At 56.7% G+C, this 19,344-nt stretch overlaps 8 protein-coding genes across 8 annotated transcripts; 3 read left to right on the top strand and 5 right to left on the bottom strand.

Annotated features, from left to right (window-relative positions):
• Window positions 1-324: 324 nt before the first annotated feature.
• Window positions 325-3,891, bottom strand: CONPUDRAFT_162325 (pre-mRNA-splicing ATP-dependent RNA helicase PRP28). Its single transcript, XM_007766463.1, has 12 exons — window positions 3,804-3,891; window positions 3,569-3,758; window positions 2,846-3,520; window positions 2,628-2,792; window positions 2,381-2,580; window positions 1,873-2,324; window positions 1,708-1,819; window positions 1,460-1,652; window positions 1,328-1,397; window positions 1,224-1,240; window positions 640-894; window positions 325-567 (listed from the first exon to the last, which is right to left on the bottom strand). Exons 1-11 carry the CDS (start codon window positions 3,879-3,881, stop codon window positions 725-727), a joined length of 2,322 nt encoding a protein of 773 aa, XP_007764653.1. The 5' UTR covers window positions 3,882-3,891; the 3' UTR covers window positions 325-567; window positions 640-724.
• Window positions 3,892-3,950: 59 nt separating this feature from the next.
• Window positions 3,951-4,599, top strand: CONPUDRAFT_149888 (uncharacterized protein; the record flags this gene model as incomplete). Its single annotated transcript, XM_007766462.1, has 4 exons — window positions 3,951-4,076; window positions 4,123-4,343; window positions 4,391-4,460; window positions 4,510-4,599. The coding sequence occupies 4 exons, from the start codon at window positions 3,951-3,953 to the stop codon at window positions 4,597-4,599; spliced, it is 507 nt and encodes a 168-aa protein (XP_007764652.1).
• A 289-nt stretch (window positions 4,600-4,888) lies between these two features.
• Window positions 4,889-5,790, bottom strand: CONPUDRAFT_48316 (uncharacterized protein; the record flags this gene model as incomplete). The annotated part of the gene is made up of 2 exons (XM_007765881.1): window positions 4,889-5,471; window positions 5,558-5,790. The coding sequence occupies 2 exons, from the start codon at window positions 5,788-5,790 to the stop codon at window positions 4,889-4,891; spliced, it is 816 nt and encodes a 271-aa protein (XP_007764071.1).
• Window positions 5,791-5,929: 139 nt separating this feature from the next.
• On the top strand, window positions 5,930-9,866 carry CONPUDRAFT_97596 (Dbl-like domain-containing protein; the record flags this gene model as incomplete). The annotated part of the gene is made up of 5 exons (XM_007766461.1): window positions 5,930-6,888; window positions 6,941-7,832; window positions 7,886-8,704; window positions 8,753-8,808; window positions 8,858-9,866. The coding sequence occupies 5 exons, from the start codon at window positions 5,930-5,932 to the stop codon at window positions 9,528-9,530; spliced, it is 3,399 nt and encodes a 1,132-aa protein (XP_007764651.1). The 3' UTR covers window positions 9,531-9,866.
• Window positions 9,867-9,904: 38 nt separating this feature from the next.
• On the bottom strand, window positions 9,905-12,391 carry CONPUDRAFT_134856 (asparagine synthase). Its single transcript, XM_007766460.1, has 11 exons — window positions 12,184-12,391; window positions 11,982-12,130; window positions 11,359-11,920; window positions 11,012-11,302; window positions 10,854-10,956; window positions 10,651-10,801; window positions 10,559-10,600; window positions 10,422-10,498; window positions 10,251-10,369; window positions 10,155-10,194; window positions 9,905-10,102 (listed from the first exon to the last, which is right to left on the bottom strand). The coding sequence occupies exons 1-11, from the start codon at window positions 12,347-12,349 to the stop codon at window positions 10,018-10,020; spliced, it is 1,785 nt and encodes a 594-aa protein (XP_007764650.1). The 5' UTR covers window positions 12,350-12,391; the 3' UTR covers window positions 9,905-10,017.
• A 149-nt stretch (window positions 12,392-12,540) lies between these two features.
• On the bottom strand, window positions 12,541-14,232 carry CONPUDRAFT_79718 (aldo keto reductase). The gene is made up of 10 exons (XM_007766075.1): window positions 14,087-14,232; window positions 14,015-14,034; window positions 13,860-13,957; window positions 13,705-13,808; window positions 13,402-13,647; window positions 13,234-13,346; window positions 13,126-13,181; window positions 13,025-13,065; window positions 12,836-12,969; window positions 12,541-12,781 (listed from the first exon to the last, which is right to left on the bottom strand). Exons 1-10 carry the CDS (start codon window positions 14,141-14,143, stop codon window positions 12,631-12,633), a joined length of 1,020 nt encoding a protein of 339 aa, XP_007764265.1. The 5' UTR covers window positions 14,144-14,232; the 3' UTR covers window positions 12,541-12,630.
• Window positions 14,233-14,874: 642 nt separating this feature from the next.
• On the bottom strand, window positions 14,875-17,056 carry CONPUDRAFT_141780 (uncharacterized protein). The gene is made up of 3 exons (XM_007766459.1): window positions 16,558-17,056; window positions 16,165-16,517; window positions 14,875-16,101 (listed from the first exon to the last, which is right to left on the bottom strand). Exons 1-3 carry the CDS (start codon window positions 16,979-16,981, stop codon window positions 15,142-15,144), a joined length of 1,737 nt encoding a protein of 578 aa, XP_007764649.1. The 5' UTR covers window positions 16,982-17,056; the 3' UTR covers window positions 14,875-15,141.
• A 434-nt stretch (window positions 17,057-17,490) lies between these two features.
• On the top strand, window positions 17,491-19,243 carry CONPUDRAFT_79717 (t-SNARE). The gene is made up of 8 exons (XM_007766074.1): window positions 17,491-17,634; window positions 17,697-17,828; window positions 17,900-18,136; window positions 18,193-18,301; window positions 18,351-18,433; window positions 18,484-18,603; window positions 18,655-18,740; window positions 18,797-19,243. Exons 1-8 carry the CDS (start codon window positions 17,605-17,607, stop codon window positions 18,978-18,980), a joined length of 981 nt encoding a protein of 326 aa, XP_007764264.1. The 5' UTR covers window positions 17,491-17,604; the 3' UTR covers window positions 18,981-19,243.
• The last annotated feature ends 101 nt before the right edge of the window (window positions 19,244-19,344 follow it).

Genomic DNA, 19,344 nt, shown 5'->3' with positions numbered 1-19,344 from the left:
GCATAGCAGCGATGCCGACTGCAACCTCGTTTCGCCAGTAGTCGTAAATAGATAGGAATCATAGGATGATAGATCTCCAAGTTTTTTTTTGCGCGACAGGTGTTGCCAGGCAGCTGGCCTCAAGTCAGATAGTAATAACCTCTGATCGCCGGTCTCGGATCCCGGCCCTGTGTCGGAGGTGGACTCGACTCCTTGCCGGGACAGCAGCTTGGAGCAACAACCAACATCGTGCGCAAGCCGGACACCGCGAGCGGCCCAAGCGAACCCATGCAACAAGCACCAAGAGCGCGCGAGCCAAGTCGTCAAGATAGACAGATCGACATGCAGATTCGAGTGTAGACAAAAACAACATACGAACACGCGCACTACTATCCTATCCCTGTACCCTGGCCCTGTAAACGTTCGCGGGAACACAACGCCGCACCCGCGGTACCTACGTACACAAGAGGTCCCAAGCACTGGATCCAGAGTCCAGACACCCATGCTCCCGTGCGACGTGCGCCTAGACGGAGAAACCAAGGGACCAATAATACGAGACCATGAAAAACCGAGGGAACACCGTATTTTCTGGAAGAAAGCCGAGTCAGCCTCGACCACTGAGATCGCGCAAACTCGCCCGAGGACGTAGTGCACACCCACCTATAATACACAGGCCAGTAGCAGCGCGCACCCTCGGCCTCGACTTCGCACACCGAGGGGGCCTAGGGCACACCCTCAAGTTCCCTCAGCCCTGGTCATCGGCATCCCGCTTCCGCTTCATCTCGCGCGACACCTTGTGCTGCGCCGACTCGTGCCGCGCGAGCTCAGCCGAGACCTTTGACACGGGGCTCTTGGATATTTCTGCAGCGCCAACGCGCAAAATGAAGCCACGTTCGTCAGCTATCTGCGGGACATCTTTGAAAGAGAAGAGAAGAGAAGAAGCGGGGCAGATATGCAGATATGAAGAGATGCCGGCGAGCTCATGACGAGCTCGCGAGAAGCACCCGCGAACAAAAAAAATGGTGACATCCCGGATGTATATGGCGTCTCAGGCTCAACAATAAGCCCCTCGGACGTCTTTGACACCCCAGAGGCGCTGCACGGTGGTCAGCTGCCCCAGCGCAGCGGCCCCGATGGGCACAAAAAGGAAAAGCCGAGAAGGCTCCACGAGCCCAAAGAAAGGACGAAAAATAAAAGAACCACGAATCGGGAAGAGGCCAACATGATCAGGAACGACACCGTACCTTGCTTGAGATCGTACCTGTGCGAGGGAGAAGCAGATATTGGATTAGCATATGGGGATCGACGGAGGGAGCGGGGGCGATAAGATAAGGGCGAAGAGACGTACATGACCTCATCGTCGTCGTTCGTAAGGAACGTAATCGCCGTTCCCTGCTTACCAGCACGCCCGGTACGACCTTTTAAAAATAACGCAGAGAACCGTGAGCGGTCGGAGCAGAATAGCAGCAAAAACACGCACCGATACGATGGACGTACGCCTCGATGGTGCCCGCCATCTGGTAGTTGATGACCAGACTGACGTCCTGCACATCGATACCGCGCCCAGCGAGATCCGTGGCGACGAGGATATCGGCCTCGCCCGTCCGCAGCGCCTGCAGCGCAGCCTCGCGCTGCTCCTGGTTCTTGCCCGAGTGCAGCGTCGACGTGCTCCACTAGCGGAACGCGGCGTTAGTAACCTTTCAAACAGAGAATATAAAAAGAACGCACGCCCCCGCGAGACAGGTCTTTGGCGACCATGTCTGCCGTCTTCTTCTGGTTGACAAACACGATGATGGGCGACGCGTACCCGCCGGTCTCGAGGATCTCCAGCATCCGCAGCCTGCAACGCCTTTCAGCGTCATCCTACAAAACCGCGCGAACACAACAACGCACCTCTTCTTCTCGTCTCCATTGACAAACTCGACCCGCTGGTCGACGGTATCGACCGCGCGCCCAGCCTCGCCAATCGTAATCACCGCCGGCTTCCTCAAATACTTCCTCGCAAGCCTCTCCACCGCCGGCGGCATCGTCGCCGAAAACAGCGTCGTCACGCGCGTGCGGCCCTTGCGCACCGCCGCGGCCGTCTCCGCGCCGTCCACGTCCATCATCGCAGCCGCACCGGGCTCCTCGCCCTGCAGCACGTCGCTCGGGAGCTTGTCGAGGATAAACAACAGGTCGGCCTCGAACCCGAGGTGCACCATCCGGTCCGCCTCGTCCATGACGATGTAGCGGCACTGCGAGAGCACGAGCACGTGTCGCTCGAGCACGTCTTTGAGCCGGCCTGGTGTGGCGATGATGATCTCGGCGCCTTCGCGCAGGTTGAACTGCTGCTCTTCGACGGCGCGCTGTGGAGGGTTTGTCAATTTACGCATGTCGTGATTTTATTGTGGACGGTACGCACACCACCGACGATCGACACGCAGGTGAACCCGAGCGGCGTGGCAAACTTGCGCGCCTCTGCTTCGATCTGCTGGGCCAGCTCACGCGTCGGGGCGAGGATGAGCGCGTACGGGCCCAAGTGTCTGTTGTCGTCCGTAAATGCGGGCATGGTCGAGATAAAAGTGAGCATGGGGATGACAAAGGCGGCCGTCTTTCCGGAACCTGGGGATTGTCAGTATAGCCACTGTGGTCGAGCACATACTACACACCTGTCTCTGCAATACCAATAACATCGCGATTTTGCAAACCGATAGGAATAGCCTGACGCTGAATGGGCGATGGTTCCTTGTAGCCGACTTGTTCGATGACACCGAGAATGATCTCTGGTATTTCCGACTCTGCCCACGAGCGAAGCGGGTGCGGAATAGATCCACCTGTATAGCGCACACATATCAGCGGGCGCCTGTAACAAGGCGTACAAACTGACCTCTGGCAGCAATACTGAAATCCTCTCTGAAAATGCGCCAGTCGCGCTCCTTCATCTCGTCGAGCGGCTTGTCGCTCCAATGGCGCTCGTCCAGGCCCGCCTTCAGCGCCCTGCGTCGCTCGAGCGGGTCTGCGAGGTTCGCATTGAGCGGAGTACCGGCAGCGGGTGCGCCGGGAACAGCGACGGGGGCTGTAGCACCGCCGTCGTCCATGCCGGCGATGCGGCCGCGGCCAAACATGACCTGGGCGCCCTGACGGGCGCTGCCTGCTGCTGCGGGGGAGTCGGCGGCAAAGGTGTCGTCTGTCTCGTCCCAGTCGAAGACGAACTTGCGGTCGTTCATCTTGCGGATCTTGCGCTTTTTGCGGTCGGCGCCGAGGTAGCGGGAGCGGATGGCGGATATTTCGTCGTCGGTCATGGAGGGTGTGAAGGAAGGTTCTGTGGTGGCGGCGGTGAGGTGGGCGGGGAGGGGAGGGGGAGGCATGGAGGAGGATGCGGGGCCGGGGGGAGGTGGTTTTCCGCGGTCTGCGCGAGGGCCGGTGGGGACGTTGTCGTAGGCGGGTTTTGAGGCGGCGTCCCGCCTGTCGCGCTCTCTGTCTGCATCTCTGCCTCTGTCACGGCGGCCATGGCGGTCTCTGCCTCTGTCTGAGCGGGGATGCGGGTCTCTATTGTCATCATCTGTGAAAAGTAAGTTAATGGGACGCGGCGTGTATTCTGATGACGGACAGTTTCTGGTGGATGCGGGATAGCGAGCCTGTGTGTGTGTGCGTTCCTGGGAGCGGATGGAGTCAGCCTCTCGCTCGAGAGCAGCGCGGTCCTGGCGGGCGTGTTCGTCGCGTTCACGCTGGTCCTTGATTTCCTGGGCACGTTTGGCAATGGCAATCTTGGCGCGCTCCTCCTTTGACAGGAACTTGGGCTGGACAACTGTTAGATAATAACACTGAGTTTATTGTAGACAGACCTTTGCAGCAGCCTCCTTGTCCTGCTTCTGTTTCTGGAGGAGGGACTCTATGGAGAGTGGTTCTGAGCGTGCGGCCATGACGGAGCGGAGAGAGGCCTGATTAGGAAGCGAGCAAAAGATGGAACGCTGCGTTGGAATGCGCCTGCAATGGATCCGCGACGATTCCAGTCACCCCGGGCAGACACACCAGAGCCAGCTTCTCGCCAGGGACGCCGCAACTTTCTCCAGCCAGACGCACAGCTCCTCGATGACGACGGCGCAATCTCACAAAAGGTACACAATCGCCTCGCTTATCTACCTTACCCTGACCCGATCCCAGTTTGAAGCTTGTCTAAAGCACATCTTTGCAAAGTACTGCTTCCCCCGCCCACCAAAACCACCCGTGTCCGCACGTCTACTCCTTGTGCCCCCTACTGGCGCGTACTTTTCTTCAGACGCACTCGACGCCTGGGCACGCGACACAAACGGCGCTCCCTTCTCAGAGGAGACAAAGCAGGAGCTCCGTGACTATCTCGATGTCACAGACGACGGCGGCCTCACGTACGTCCCTCACAACTCTCCTTGGCCCGATTGCTAAAGGCACACAGCTTCAAGGGTTTCCTTCAGATCTATCAGCTCCAGACAGAAAACGATGAGGAGGAAACATGGCGTGATCTCGTCCGTCTTTCCTCGCTCATACTTGCTACCCGCTTACTTTGTCTCACAGTCCAGTCACGGCTTTGACCGTACTCTAACGCTCGTCGCAACCCGTCGTGAAGACGAAGATCCGACTAGCATCAGTGCAATCCTCTCATGACCCTCTTTCCCCCGCTTCACGGAAACCATCCCTAGGTTCACCACTGAACTTAATGTTACTCTTGCGTAAACACAGGCCTCGTGTATGTTTCTCCCTCTCCTCACCTGACCAACTCTGATTTCACTAGACCCTCCCTTGCGAAACATACACGCTCTGCCACTCCCACGAACGTCGCACGTAAAAGTGCTGTATTTTGGATATTCGGAAATATACTTGCTACATCTTGGTTGTACAGCACAACATGTACCTACTATTCCCTTGCCTTGCGAGAACGGCGCGACTCTTTTCATCAGCATGACGTCGGTGCGGGGAGAGGCACACGGAGCACGAGCTTCCATATCTCGATGCCCTCCCAGGCCTCGCGGCTCCACGCGAGACCGCCGCGCTCGAGTGCACGCGACACTTTCTTGTGCGGAATGCGCTCCGTGTCGAAATCGTACGTGGAGCGCGCGCAGGCGAGCGCGTGGTCGATAAGAGCAGGATCACGCCGCTCGAGACAGACGTACACGGGCGGTGCACGCCCGGAGGTGCTGCTCACGGACGCGACGGCGAGCGCCCGGAGAGAGCGCAGGAGGGGCTCGACGAGCGCGGGGTTGTAGAGCGTGTCGGAGGACACGATGAGGTCGAACGGCGGAGCGAGGCGGCCGGCGGTCTCGGACTCTGTGGCTGATTGTGCCCGATGGGCGGCCGCGATAGCGTGATCATTGGCCCAGTCCCAGTGCTCGGGGGGCACGGTCCAGTCGAGCTCGCGGGCTTGGATCGCGCCTGGGAGATGGCGAGCGTTGCTGGCGATGTTGGTGCGGAGGACGGAACGGAGGACGTGTGCTACGTCTGTGGCGAGGACATGCCAGCCGAATGAAGCGAGAGCAAGGCTATGTTGTGGGACGAGTATGGCAAGGGGGAGTCGAGGGAGAGGTGGATTACGATTAAGGTTGGGCAGGACACGAGGAGGACGCACGGCAGGAGCCCGATTCCGCTGCCAAGTTCCACGGCCCTGGGAGGGTGAGCGCGTGGCTGGGCGCGAGTGACGGAGGGGAGGGTGGCGAGGTAGAGGGAGAGACACTGTGCGCCGAGCCAGAGGGCGGTGCCGTTGCTGTGGCCGTCGTCGAGCTGGGCGAGGTGGAAGAGGGAGGAGCGAAAAGGATAGGCGAGGACGGGGAGGTGCTTTGTGTGGTGGGCTGGCAGTGACATTTGTTGTAGTTGTTATAGAACATGCGCGTCTCCATATGCTATAGTACGCCAGACGTCACCACACACGTTTTCCCCTCCCTCCTTCTCCCACATCCCCCCTCCTCACTCTCCCCTCCTCCTCATCGTCACAGACGGCGAGATGAAGGCTCTTTTCTCCCGCTTCAACCGTGGCCTCGCTGCCAAAGACAAGGACAGGGAGCCAGCACAAAAAGACAAAGAAAAGCCTGTCCTCAGCCTGCCCCCGCTCCCCCAATGGCCTCCAGGCGACACAACCACGACCACCCCTGCCAATCCCCGCCCTAATTCAACTCCTAATTCCATATCTTCATTCAAGCCCCTCCCCGACCTCGCAGCCCGCCCTCTCCCTCCCATCGAAGAACCATCCCCGACCGTCTCCTCCTCAGACCGCTCCATCTCGAAACAGTCCCACAAATCCCGCTCAGCCGACCCCTCGCGCGAGGACGACGTTCCCACCTCAGGCCGCCCATCCGCTGCGACGATGTCGACCATCACCGGCTCCCATCTCACCGCCGAGCCCGAGCCCGCACCACCACGCAGCTCCCGCAAGGCAGCCAACGGCGCTGGTACCACCAACGGCAACGCCAAGGACGCCGCCGACGTGCAGAAAAAAGTCGCCTTCATATCCCCACCACCGACACCAGGTCCGTCTGCCGACCGACATCTCCCCGATGCAGGCACATCGTCCTCTGCCGCCGCCGGGCCTGTCAACGGAACAGCCGCCACTGCGGGCGGAAGCAAATCCAACATTGCCTCGTCGCGCTTCCAGGGCAAGGACACACGCGGGTCGACGTCCACCGCCGCGTCGTCGTCCAGGGTCGATGTCGTCGGCCCGCCTGGCAAAGCAGGGGGCGCACCGTCTATCAAGGCGACGTCCACGCGCGCCGCCACCTCGCCGTACCCCGCGTCGGTGCGCTCGGGCACGCCGTACTCGCAGATGTCGAACTCGAACGCGAGCAGCCGTATTCTCGCGGTCACGTCGTGGAGCGAGGGCGCCGAGGACGATCTCGTGTCGAATCTCGGCCCGCGCGAGCGGACGAGGCAGGAGGTGCTCTGGGAGATTGTGGCGAGCGAAGAAAGGTACGTCGTCGCTGTTGCTGCTCGATCGCTGCTCCCATGCCGACTGCACTAGATACGTGAACGACCTGCAGAAGATGAAGGACTCGTTCATCGACCCGCTTCTCCACCCGTTCGCGCCGCCTGCGGTCTCGTCGACGACGCCGTACATGGAGATTGAAGAGTACCGGCTCGAGTCCCCGCAGCAGTCCGTCGAACAGCTCCCGATCGCCGCGCGCTTCATGTCCCCCACCGGCTTCCGCACAGACGGCGCCTCCTCGAGCGCCGCCGCCAACGCGCAATCGCGAGCCACACCCGCCGGAGGAGGGGGAGGGGGAGGGGAGAAGGGCACGCTAGGCGCGCCGACGATCCACGGCGACGGCGACTCGCTCGACTCGGACGAGGAGGACGAGACGAACGACCGGCTCGGGCACACGTACAACTCGTCCCGCTCCAAGGCCGCGTTCGCGCAGGCGGCCAAGCACAACCACCCGCGCTCGCCGTACCGCGGCGGCGCGCTCGGCGGCGGCATGTTCGGCGGGCGCACGAGCAAGGGCCGCGATCCGGTGCCGTTCCCGTCGCGCTCGCACCACTCGCTGCCGCCGCCGCCGCGCGGGGCGCAGGGCGCGACGGCGTCGACGACGTCGCTTGGCCGCGCGTCGATTCATGAGCGCGAGCGCGAGCGGGAGAGGGAGCGGATGGACAGTGTGCCGGAGCGCAAGGCGGCGGGGACGCCGTCGAGCCGGGTGCTGCGCAAGGTGAAGCGGAGCCAGGGGCAGACGCAGGCGGATGCGCTCGCGAACGGCGCGGTGTATCCGCACCAGATGCCAGAGGACTTGCGTATCTGCCTCGAGGTCATTGAGAGCGGGGTGCTCGAGGGGCATGTCAAGCTCAGCGAGGGTCTGCGCAAGCGGTATGAAGAGCAGTATCCGCTGGTGCGCTCGCTTGCGGACGTGTTCGTTTCGAATGTGCGTGTTCCATCTGCTTGTGTGTATTGCAATTCCTAACGAATGAAATGCAGTCTGCTCTCTTTAAAGGCTACGCTACCTATGTGCTTCATCTTGAACGTGCCCTCGAGCAGGTAGACAACGCGCTCTCGACTGCAAGCGCGTCGAAGAAGCCCAAGAACCAGGACTCGGCCGACTGGCTGCGCGTATGCAAGTACCTGCAGCGGCTCGAGGAAGGCGCGTCGGACAAGGGCGAGACCGGGCTCGCGATCTCGCTCTCGAAGCCGTTCCAGCGGCTGCTCAAGTACCCGCTGCTGTTCCAGAACCTACTCTACCACACAGACCCGAGCACATTCGAGTACGAGAGCACGCTGCAGATGGTCGCCGAGGTCGAGACGATCGTGCGCTCGATCGAGGACGAGAAGATCCAGAAGGAGGACCGCGACCGGACGCGGGACGTGTTCGCGCGCATCGAGGGCCTCGACAAGGTCCGCCAGCTCGCCGTCCCGAAGCCGTCGCGCCTCCTGCTCGAGGAGCGCCCGCGCCCCGGCCTGCCCAGCTCGCGCGACGGCTCGCCGAAGATATCGTCGTCGGCGCCGCCGCCTGCGATGCTCACGAACAAGAACGTCAAGGGCAAGTCGTCGTTTAGACGCCTGAGCGACGTGCTGGGCAATAATAACGGGATTGGCGGGAAGAAGGACCTGTGGGAGGTCGTGTTTAATGATGTGATTCTGGTGTGCCAGCGGACGGGGCAGACGTCGCTTCCGCTTGTTTCGTCGACGAACTCGAGGACGAACTCGATGCCGGACTTGCAGGGCAAGGCCAAGTACGCGTCTCAGGGGCGGAGGACAAATCAGGCAAAACAGATGAGGAACCTCTACAAGTTTCTCAAGGTAAGCACTTTAATTACTTTTACCTCTTATTTTCTAACTGTTTCTTAGATTGAGCAGTGGGTTATGGATCAGAAGCCAAAGGAAGGCGTGGTTTCAATGGCAGAGTGAGTTGTTTCCATCCATTCATATCCAAGCACTCACCTTGTGTATCAGCGTGGTTCGGTCCAAGAACGAAGCCCACTCCTCCATCACCACCCAGCCTCGAATCGTGCCGCTGCCCGACGACGACGATGACGACGGTGACTCGGACGACTCGGACAAGAAGAGCAAGATGAGCTTCTCATACTGGGGCGCCGACAAGGTCACGCTCCAAAAGCCCGTTCTCAAGCCCAAGAACCCCGCGAGCGTACCGCGGCGCAGCACGCCCGGCGGCCCGTCGTACGGGCGCGAGTCCTCCGCCAACGCCAAGTTCGGCAACCGCCTCCTCTCGCCAGACCACACCGCCTCGCCACACCGCCCCGGCAGTCGGCGCACGCAGACCGCCACGCCCTCGGCGCGCTCGCGTCCTTCCGCCACCGCCACCGCGTCTGCCACCGCTGCTGCTGCTGCTGCTACCGACGACTCGCAATCGATGAAGGCGACCGTCTCGCGGCCGGCGTGGGACACGAGCACGCGTGCGGCGTCTATACCCGCGAACGCGTCGACGACGACGAAGCGGCCCAGGCAGACGTCGCAGACGAGCACGATGGCGCGCCCGGCCGTCGTCGCGAGCGCGCAGTCGCGGGAGAAGGAGGCGAAGCCGCAGGTGTCGCCCGCCGCGTCGGAGGACTCGGGCGTGGGCCTGTACCGCCAGCTTGTCGCTCAAGATCCGTCGCTCAATCAGTGATCCCGGCTCGTCTACTGGTATCCTTTCTACCTCTCTTTCTCTCTCCTTGCTACACTTACTCACCTCTCGCTCCTCCATCTTATATCCCGTTCTCTTCCTAGAACTCGATTACCCACCCTCGTATCACTGCTCTCCTTCCTCGCCCTTTAGCCTCTTACGGACCCGTACCACCGATACCTTATACTCATTTACCCGACACCCTACTGTTCTGCCCTACTACCGTTGCTCCCATGGAACGATACCTCTAACACTCATTTTAAGCACGTCTCCATTCTTCCTCTCTCCCCTCGCCCCTCTTGTTTCTTGTCTCTTCCAGCCTCCCTGTGTCCCCGCTCGCCTCACCACCCTCTCGTTCACTCTCTCTTTCTTATTCTCTTGCAGCAATCTCTGTTTCCCGTGGATCATATTACGCTGACACTGCTTTCGATCTAATTGAAATTCAACGACTTTTATGCCTCCGCCTCCTCCCCTGCGGTGTGGACCTTTCCTAATCATCGTAGGCAGCGTTGTGTATGCTGACGCTCCGGCCACTCGGGTCGGCGGCGCAGCCCCAGTCGCCTCTTGGTATCCACCTGTTGCACGTGTCAGCTGGAGTGTCATCTCAGAACTTTTTGCAGTGCTAACCTGACGGCGGTTTTTGCGGCGGTTTCTTGAGGGAAGAGTCCTGAGAAAGATAGCTACATGAATATCTAGTCCGCTTAGGGAAGACAGCTTGCTCACCGTCGAAAATCTCCCGGATGAAGTAGGCCTCTTTCGTGTCCGGCGTCTCGAGCGGGAAGCGCTGCGCGCGGTTCGCAAAGTCCTCGTCGGAGACCACCGAGGCTGCGTGGCCCTTTATGCTGCTAATTGTTAGGCTCGAGTTCATAAGCAGTACCCGAGCTTTGCACTTACCCGTCTATCCAGGAATATCCTACGCCATCGGAGAACTGCTCCTTCTGTCTCCAGAGGATCGATTTGGGAAGGTAGGGCTAGACAATTGCCAGGTGAACAAAAAATTCCTGATTCACGATGGGCAGATCCTGGCTCACCTTGCCATCAGGTGCCACGTCGAACGCTTTCCGGATGATGTACTGCACAAAGTCAGATGCTTACAGGTAAGTTTATACGCGTCAAGACGGACCTTTTCCATCTTGGGGCAGCCGTCCTCGTCGACTTCCTGGTTGCTCCCTTTCGAGAACATCTTTTCCTTGGCATCGACGTCCATCGCCACCTCGAGGAAAGCCTTGTCAAGGAAGGGTACACGGGCCTCAAGGCCCCAGGCCATCGTCGATCTGCCAGTCGAGTCAGACATAGAAAACTCAGCAGCGATTATATGACACTCACTTGTTGGCGCGGAGACAGTCGGCGGTGTGCAGGTTCTTCACTCGTCGCACGCATTCCTGGTGGAAGGACTCGCGGTCCGGTGCGGCATGGAAGTACAGGTATCCTGCAGTACGTCGTTAGAGTGACGTTCAGTCATACAACTATTGAATGAAACTTGCCTCCAAATATCTCATCGCTGCCCTCCCCACTCAGGACCATCTTCACGCCCATGGCCTTGATCTTGCGGCTCAGGAGGTACATGGGCGTGCTAGCGCGAACGGTGGTCACGTCGAACGTCTCGAGGTGGTATATCACGTCCGGAATAGCATCCAGACCCTCTTGCACCGTAAAGACGTATTCGTGATGCACGGTGCCGAGGTAGTGTGCCGCCTTCCTTGCGGCCAGCAGATCAGGCGAGTTCTCGAGACCGATGGAGAACGAGTGCAGCTGCGGCCATGTGGCCAGCGATGCTGTTCGAGTCCCGATCAGTCCACATTCGACAACACGACGGGCACAAAGCATTTACCTTTCTCGGTGAGATCATCCCATTGGGGAGTGGAAGGCCCGCTGATGCTTTCCTGGAGCTTCCGCTGGCGGGCCTCGTACTGCGCCTGAGCGACTTTCTCAGTTTCGCGAGCTGCGATGGCAGCAATCAAGCTGCTGTCGAGACCGCCGCTGAGCAGGACACCATAGGGGACCTCGGACATGAGCCGCTTCCGGACTGCAGCTTCGAGGGTCTCCCTGAGAAGCTTGAGATCGGCAGGGGTGCTGGGGATGGTAGGAGCGCTGGGGTCGTCCCCTTTCCACCATTTAGGGTCGTAGTATCTGACCGTCGAGTCATCTCTGCTGTCGTATACGTGTCCGGGAGGGAAAGAGATGATGTTGTCGCAGACATCGGTCAAGGATTTGAGTTCGGACGAGAAGTAGACGGCGCCGGGGTTCTGCGAGCTACGACCCTGGTAGAGCGTGGTGATACCGATAGGATCGCGTGCTGCAATGACGCGAGGAGGGGAGACAGATTCGTCGAGGAGGACGAAGGAGAACATGCCGTCGAGCATGTTGCAGAGCTCCTTGTCATGTTGTCTGTACTAATATTACGATATAACGCGTAAATATCTGCCTCGACGGATGGAAGAAAGGTAGACTCACGAGAGGGATGATGACTTCACAGTCCGAATGCGTCCTGAACTTGACGCCCGATCCGACTTTGGCGCGGAGAGCGACGTGGTTGTAGATCTCGCCGTTTACAGCGAGCACAACCTTGCCATCCTCGCTGACCAGGGGCTGCGCACCGGTGTCTACCAGCAGATGTTCAGTATAAAATTCGCGACTCAAAGGGGGTGTAGCTAACCGACACCGACGATGGCAAGACGCTCGTGGACGAGGACGGTCTTTTCTCCGACGTAGCAGCCCGACCAATCCGGGCCGCGATGACGCTGGCGTTTTGAGCAAGCGAGGAATTTGGCTCGCTCTGCGGATGGCTTGTCGATGCCGTGAGCTGCGAGGATACCACACATGTTGGTGCACGCGAGGACAAAAAAGCGGATGACCTGGACACGTACAGCTCACAACGCTAAAAGGTTTTCATTCGAGGGACCAACTGACTCGACCCGTCGTGCCAAGATAAGATAAGATAGCCCCTGACAGACTCTCACATTCATTGCTACCACTCCTTACTGTTGCAATCAATCAATCCAATCAATTGCGGCAAGGTTCCAAATTCACTTCATTGGTATTGTTGCGCAGTCAACTATACAAGTTCTATTGATACAGCTTTGGACAGGAGCTCAGTCGAAATTTACGACCAGAGGTGCATCGTCTCGTCAGAGCCAGGGTATCTCGACCCGGAGAGCACGGCATTCTCGATCACCTCGTTGACCTTTGCGAGTTCTGCCGAGGTGAATTGCACCTTGCCTCCACCGACATTTTCCACCGTGCGATCAGCATGGCTGTATATCACATCAGTATACTCCTTCGCTGCAAAGTGAGTGATTGGCACTCACGATGAACCTGGAAGGGGGAGCACATGGGGGCCAAGAGAGGAAACCCATGCGATCGAGAGCTGAGCAGAAGTAATACCCTTCTCCTTAGCGATCGCCTGCAGCTTCTCAACAATCTCAAAGTTCTTTGACATGTTCTAAGATCGAAGATTAGACAGAGTCACAGCCAGGCGTTGACCTCGAGCGACTGACCTCAGGCTGGAAGCGTGGCAGCATGCGACGGAAATCACCCTCTGTGACAATGATTAATCAATACCTCATTTGTTCTTGCCCGCGAAAATGAGGTGACGCACCCGGGATATCATCCAGACTCTTGATTTGACCAGTCAAGAAACCTCGGCCTATGGGACTATAGCCATGCGTTAGATCAGGGATAACTTCCAGCGGAAACAAACACTCACGAGTATGCGATTACAGCAATGTTGTTCTCTTGAGCTGCTTTGATCACTGCCTTCTGCTGAGGTCCGTACTCCCAAGGGCTGACCTCGATCTCTACCGCAGTGATAGGGTGGACCTGATTTTTGTCATCAAGCAAAATCCCCACACATAACTTTTTTGTGTGCGCTCACCTTGTGGCCGCGGAGGAGAGTCTCAGCCTTGACTTCTGACATACCGATACTGCCGATCTTGCCCTCCTTGACAAACTCTGCGAGGACACCCAAGCTGACCTCCAGAGGCGTGTTGGGGTCAACACGGGCGCACTGGAAGAGGTCGAGCTTCTTCTTGCCGCGTAGCTTCTCGAGGACGGCGTTGACGCTGCGCTTTACGTTCTCCTCGCTACCATCAGGCGTGAGGTCGTTAGCTTTGTTGCCACCCTAGGATCAATGGTTGTTAACGCGTGGGGTCTTCGATTCGTGATATACGATGCAAACCTTGACGGATAGGAATGCTCGATCGGCGTACTCGGGGTACTTTTCGAAGAACCGCGAGATCATCTCGATGTTGGCGGTGCCGAAGTTGGGCCCGTAGAACTCGCCTGAAGGTGGCCTTAGATATTGTCAGTTCAATCAGCACGAAAGTTACATACCTCCGTTCAAGAACATCTTGACGCCAGGAGGGCACGAATCGATGCCAGCCTTGATGGCCGCAAAGCTCTGCTCGTCAGGATTCGGTTGCACTTTCCATCTACAAAGGAGTTAACACCACAAGAGACGTGTAGCTAGCGACAACGATTGGACGCACGTCATGAGCATCAGACCATGCTAGTCCCAGAATATCAGCCTGAGTCGCGATATTCAGGGGGTAATGACGTACCGCAACTTTGTTGACCGTGACGGGGCCGGAAGGCGTGGTGAGAGTGGTAGTAGACATTTTGACGATTTTGTTGGTGGTTGCAATGTATAGAGACGATAAAGGCTTGCTGCTAAGGTGTTTCACGGTATAAGCTTTTTATATGACGGTGCTGGGTAGCCTTCGGTAGCCCCTGCCAAGCAAGCCGAACGTCACACTGATACCAAGATATCGCTGCCGCCGCCGGGTGAACGCGTCAGGCGCCATGTTCGGTACTACAACCACCGAAATGGCTTCATTCCTCTTAAGTTCCGTGCTCGTCTCGCTTTCGTTCAACTGGAATGCCGTTGCAGCCGTAGCATGACGCGTCTACACCGCGATATAAAACTGGGCCCGACCGAATCTGACCGCTTAAAATCCTTAGACATCAGACCATCACTCGTAAGCTTTTTTGACTTTCAGCTTACAACTCTGCAACTAGCCCTGAGCAGTGACCATATCATTATTTCGTTTTCGTTGGATAACTTACCAAGCTCAGCGAGCGCCAAGGCTTGCATAAGGTGCATGCCACCTGAAGCTTTGAAGAGTCGTAGTGAGCTCACAAGGTTCCAGTGCTATCCGCCTGACCGATGCTATATCCAATAAAATGGGCTAATCAGAGGACCATCATAAGGGCAGCGTTCGCTCGCCTTGCCTTGTGCCGATGCATCCTTGAGACCGTATAGATGCAACGCCATGGTGCCACTTTAATTTAGTTTCCAGTTGCACCCACACAACATCAACAATAATCTGCAGCACGTGTTAGGACTTGGCGGCAACTCGTGCAGTTCTTTTGCATTTTCGATCAAACCACAGTTTGATATCAACCTATGGATCATACAAGAAGTATCTCTTCTTCTGTCAGTCCCTGTAGCCACTGTGCGTTAGCATGATTGACCCTATTCTTGAACCTGCCGACACGCCTATATTCGGGTTCATTTTCCTCCGCCTTTACCACTACGAGACCGAGACAATAAGAACCGACTGTATCCCACAGGAGCGGGATAACAAAAGCTTGACCTCGGATGTCTTCGCTGGCGTCAGCTTCCATAGATCCGATGTCTATAGGTCCCTGGTTTCGCAAGGTGGACTGCACCGACGGTGTCTGACTGGAGGGCAACCTCCTGCTTGAATCCTTTGAGTTTCAGGATGCCTTCCCTCACTTCACCGAATGGTGCTTCCTCGCTAGCTAGTGTGACTCGACAATCTAGGATTTCTGCCTGTCGGATCGATGGCATTGATCCTAGCGTCGCCTCTAGGTATTTTGTTCCCACAATCCCGTTGATCGATGCCCAAGACCAAGAAGGTGCGCGATACTTCTCTGGTCGTGGGTGACGGCGAGTCGCCACTTGCGTAGCCCAGAGAAGGTCGAGCAACAAAGTTCTCCGCCACAGTCCGGCAAGGTATTCGTCGTGGTACACAAGGTGAAATTGCTCGGCGACACCAGCGAGAGCGATGAGCTTGTCAGAAGGAACCGAGATCTCGCGGACGGTGTACATGAACAATACAGCCAGCCACGCCTGTCGATAGGCAACCTGCTCTTCTTTGGATAGCGGTGTGTCTGAGCCACCAGGTCCCCGTGGTTGGTAGATGATACCAGGAAGACGCCTCCCAGTGCTAGGTTCACATAGTGCGTGTCCTATGTTCGCTGTCTCAGTTTGACAATGAAATTTCAGCGTGTCGGATGCATATACTAGACTTCGAGGCGGAAGCATCTTTTCCTGAAGGCACCATCCTCGGTACGCCGCGGGCTCCAGTTCCTCCCAGTATGAACGATTATTATCCGGATCAAAGTCATGGGCTTTGGCGATCCATACTGATCCAACTTTTCCGTCTGGACAACGGTACGGAATTCGGGCGTTGGAGTATCTTTGTGGCCTGTCCCGGGCGAGAAAACCCTCTTGACTGCTGCTTGCACAGGCGACATTGATGGTTAGAAAGGCATTACGATATATATACCGCATTTGGCCCAGTTGACGTTCTTTGTCTTTCATCGAGTCCTATAGAATACACAGTGCATCGATCCAAAGGTACTGTTGACCAAGATTATGAGCGACGAGCACGGCATCCTGAATAGTTTGAGGAAAGTTTGACATGTCCATGCCCTCATTGACGTAGTTGTCGATATTTTGTGTCGTTGTCAATGGCTGAGGTCCTCCCCATACATAACTCAGTGTGACATAATGCCCTTGGTGTTTGCCACCCGTTAACACGATCTTTGGCTTTCTCGGGTTAAAACAATCAATGACCCGGTCAGGAAGGAAAACATCTGCCTGCGGTGGAGGACATCCGTGGTGTGTGCGGATGCAGTGATTAAGGCATTCCAAGGCCAGTTGATAGCTTTCTGGGGATGACACGTCCGTGATACGTTCGCGTGCAGCAACAAATCTTCTGAACGCGGAGTTTAACAGTATATCTGGCCATGTACATGTGAGTTTCTGAATATCGGAACATACCCTGGCTAGTATACATATAGTATTGGTTGTGTGAGCCATATCCACTGACAGTCTTCGCGCCCGTTCGTGTCTGACAGTAGAACGGGGCATCAGGTGATTTGCTGCGATCCACAACGATTCTCAGCATCTTTTCTCCGCCCAGGGTACAGTCAGAGTCTTCATCGCAGGCGGCCCATACCTCCACCTCATATTCTCCACCCTGGCGCGACTTGGGTTTAGTGAGGAGGCGACACCAGTTACAGCCATTGGCAGCTGCTATCTGAATAGCAGACCAATTGGTCTTGTAAGAGAATCCACTGGAAAACCCGTTGTGACCTGAGACCTGCTCGCCGGCGAGAACGGTCTGCCAGCCTTCGGTGGAGAACACGGTGTCCCAGCAAGTGTCGCAGACCAGGGATTGGATCATGGAGCTGTCGCTTTCCATGTCAACCGAGCGATATCGAAGTGCGAAGAGTTCGCAAAGTTCATTTTATCTGAAGGCCGCCTGAGTATTCATCAGAGCGTCAAATCCACGCGTTCGGTAATTTTACGTAGCCTGCGTCCAATCCTATGGAAACACGGTGCGCTGCAAGCATGAAAAGACCTTCTGAAACGCCCAAGGCCAAGTTGGCCCAAGTCAAAACATGATAATTCCAAATCACGGCAATCAACAGGAGTTGGAGGGGGCGACCACTGAGTCATGCGCATGTTGTTGGCGAAAAGACGAGCTCGGGGAGATAAAATTCAGAGAATCTGACCACAATAAGGTGGCTATGCTACAAAATGACGATGTTTCACAGCCCCTTGGTGCGCCCCTTAGAATTCGGGTAACGAGCTCGCGAATTGCTCGCGAAAGCTTTCATCTCATTCCCTTTCTCGGCTCACACAACTGAAGATATTTCCCACGTATGTCCGCTGTCCAGCCTGTCTTTTGAGTCCTTGCCTCTTTGGCAACACAGCTCTGACCACCGACGCCTGCAGCGCAGTCCCCTCTGCACGGCCCCCGCCCGACTGCGTACTCGTATATCAACTCCCATCGGACTCCTGGAAGACCCCTAATCAGCGACCATGGCACAAGACCGCTTGGCAGCTTTGAGAGTACGCACCAGTCACCATGCTCATACGTAGCATCATCGAACTCAACTCTTCTTGTTCTTTAGGCACAAAGGCAGCAGCAGCCGCCTGCCGCAGGTCCTGGCGGCTATGAGATGCAGAGCGTGAACACGCCGCAGTATGCGAACGGTGGAGGCCAGAACAACGGCGGAGACTCCATGGGTTCTTTCATGTCAGAGGTAATTGCTGCAACTACGACTGTAAACGAAACTGGTGCTCAGGCTCAAACATGAATCTCTCCCCTTTGTAGGTTGCCTCCATCCAGGATGGCATCCAGCAGTTCGACGGCAACATCAACAGAATCTCAGACCTCCATTCGCGCTCGCTGAACACGCTGGACGAGTCCGCGTCGCAACAAAACTCTGCCCAGCTCGATGAGCTTGCAGAAGATACCCGACAACTGAGCAATAGCCTCTCTAAGCGCATCAAAGCGCTCGGCACGTCCGTCAAAGGTGGTGGTCAGGAGGCACAAATTCGGAAGAACCAGGTATGACGCTCACTCAGTGCAAATTTCAATGATGCGACTGAGTTTACACGTCACAGATTGAGCACGTTCGCGCCAAGTTCGTCGAGACTCTGCAGCGGTACCAGGAGGTCGAGAGACAGTACCGTGCACGGTATAAGCAGCGTGTGGAGCGTCAGTTCAAGATTGGTTAGTGAAATGGTGCTTTACATTGGGCATATTACTCATGCGGGCGTAGTCAAACCCGAAGCTACTCCCGAGGAAGTTGCGGCCGTCGTCAACGACGATCAAGACGGAGGAGGACAGATATTCGCACAAGCTGTACGTCCATTTGCAGAACCAAACATGCCTCCTTTCTAACTTGAAGATAGCTTACTACTTCCAACCGCTATGGAGAGTCTCGTGCTGCTTACCGCGAGGTTCAGGAACGTCATCAGGATATCAAGCGTATTGAAACAACGCTCGCTGAGCTAGCACAGTTGTTCAACGATGTGAGTTAGTGGAGAAAGTGGTAGACTAGTAACTAATATCTTCTGCTATAGATGGCCGTCTTGGTGGATCAGCAGGAGATCCAAATTGACCATATCCATGACACGGCCGCGGAAGTAGATGTCGAGACTGGCGGAGCGTAAGTTCGATAATTGCCATATATCGGAAGACAAACACCTCACACTGGTCCGCTAGGCTGAAGCACACCGAAACTGCTGTGAAGAGTGCGAGAGCGGCCCGCAGAAAGAAGTGGATTTGTTTCTGGATCACCGTTATTGTCATTCTGGCTGCTATTGGTATTGGTGTGGGCGTGTACTTCAGCAACCACCCGCCCGGCAAAAGCAGCAGCAGCAGCAGCGGAAACTCTACCAGCAGCTAAGGTAAACTAACTACAGCTAAACCACTTTAGTGGCCGTCGGAGTTGGACGGCCAGTGAAGCTGGTTATAATCGCGACACATGAACGTTGACATATACCCCTCCTTTTTGACATCACCCTCCATGTTTGCATTTGATCAAGCTATCCACTCTTTCGTGATCATATCTGTCTATCACTCACCTACTAATTTTCCCGTGAATCTCATTACCTGTTTACCTGTGGACCCTTATACTGCCTTATACAATACTAGCGGCTTAGGTCGAAGACACGACTGATGGCGTCGAGCCAGATTGCGTGATTAGATCTGATGCTGCATCATGCCTATGGTGACATCCCCTGGGTAATTCGAAGACCCTTGCTCGCATC

This window comes from Coniophora puteana (genome assembly GCF_000271625.1).
Source record: "Coniophora puteana RWD-64-598 SS2 unplaced genomic scaffold CONPUscaffold_2, whole genome shotgun sequence".
In the NCBI taxonomy this organism is placed as follows: domain Eukaryota; kingdom Fungi; phylum Basidiomycota; class Agaricomycetes; order Boletales; family Coniophoraceae; genus Coniophora; species Coniophora puteana.
This window is presented reverse-complemented; position numbering and strand designations above follow the sequence as displayed.

Coding starts and splice junctions, on each gene's coding strand:
- CONPUDRAFT_162325 (XM_007766463.1), bottom strand. CDS start 3,881: ATGGCCGCACGCTCAGAACCACTCTCCATAGAGTCCCTCCTCCAGAAA. Junction 2,325..2,380: donor GCGTGTCGATCGTCGGTGGT/GTGCGTACCGTC, acceptor AACCCTCCACAG/CGCGCCGTCGAAGAGCAGCA. Junction 1,653..1,707: donor AAGACCTGTCTCGCGGGGGC/GTGCGTTCTTTT, acceptor GCGTTCCGCTAG/TGGAGCACGTCGACGCTGCA.
- CONPUDRAFT_141780 (XM_007766459.1), bottom strand. CDS start 16,981: ATGGAAAGCGACAGCTCCATGATCCAATCCCTGGTCTGCGACACTTGC. Junction 16,518..16,557: donor CTATATGTATACTAGCCAGG/GTATGTTCCGAT, acceptor GTACATGGCCAG/ATATACTGTTAAACTCCGCG. Junction 16,102..16,164: donor CTCAAACTATTCAGGATGCC/GTGCTCGTCGCT, acceptor TGTATTCTATAG/GACTCGATGAAAGACAAAGA.
- CONPUDRAFT_134856 (XM_007766460.1), bottom strand. CDS start 12,349: ATGTGTGGTATCCTCGCAGCTCACGGCATCGACAAGCCATCCGCAGAG. Junction 10,601..10,650: donor GCTGCCCCAAGATGGAAAAG/GTCCGTCTTGAC, acceptor GACTTTGTGCAG/TACATCATCCGGAAAGCGTT. Junction 10,370..10,421: donor GGATATTCCTGGATAGACGG/GTAAGTGCAAAG, acceptor AACAATTAGCAG/CATAAAGGGCCACGCAGCCT.
- CONPUDRAFT_79718 (XM_007766075.1), bottom strand. CDS start 14,143: ATGTCTACTACCACTCTCACCACGCCTTCCGGCCCCGTCACGGTCAAC. Junction 13,648..13,704: donor GAGCATTCCTATCCGTCAAG/GTTTGCATCGTA, acceptor CATTGATCCTAG/GGTGGCAACAAAGCTAACGA. Junction 13,182..13,233: donor ATTGCTGTAATCGCATACTC/GTGAGTGTTTGT, acceptor GCATGGCTATAG/TCCCATAGGCCGAGGTTTCT.
- CONPUDRAFT_79717 (XM_007766074.1), top strand. CDS start 17,605: ATGGCACAAGACCGCTTGGCAGCTTTGAGA. Junction 17,635..17,696: donor ACCGCTTGGCAGCTTTGAGA/GTACGCACCAGT, acceptor CTTGTTCTTTAG/GCACAAAGGCAGCAGCAGCC. Junction 18,434..18,483: donor GACAGATATTCGCACAAGCT/GTACGTCCATTT, acceptor ACTTGAAGATAG/CTTACTACTTCCAACCGCTA.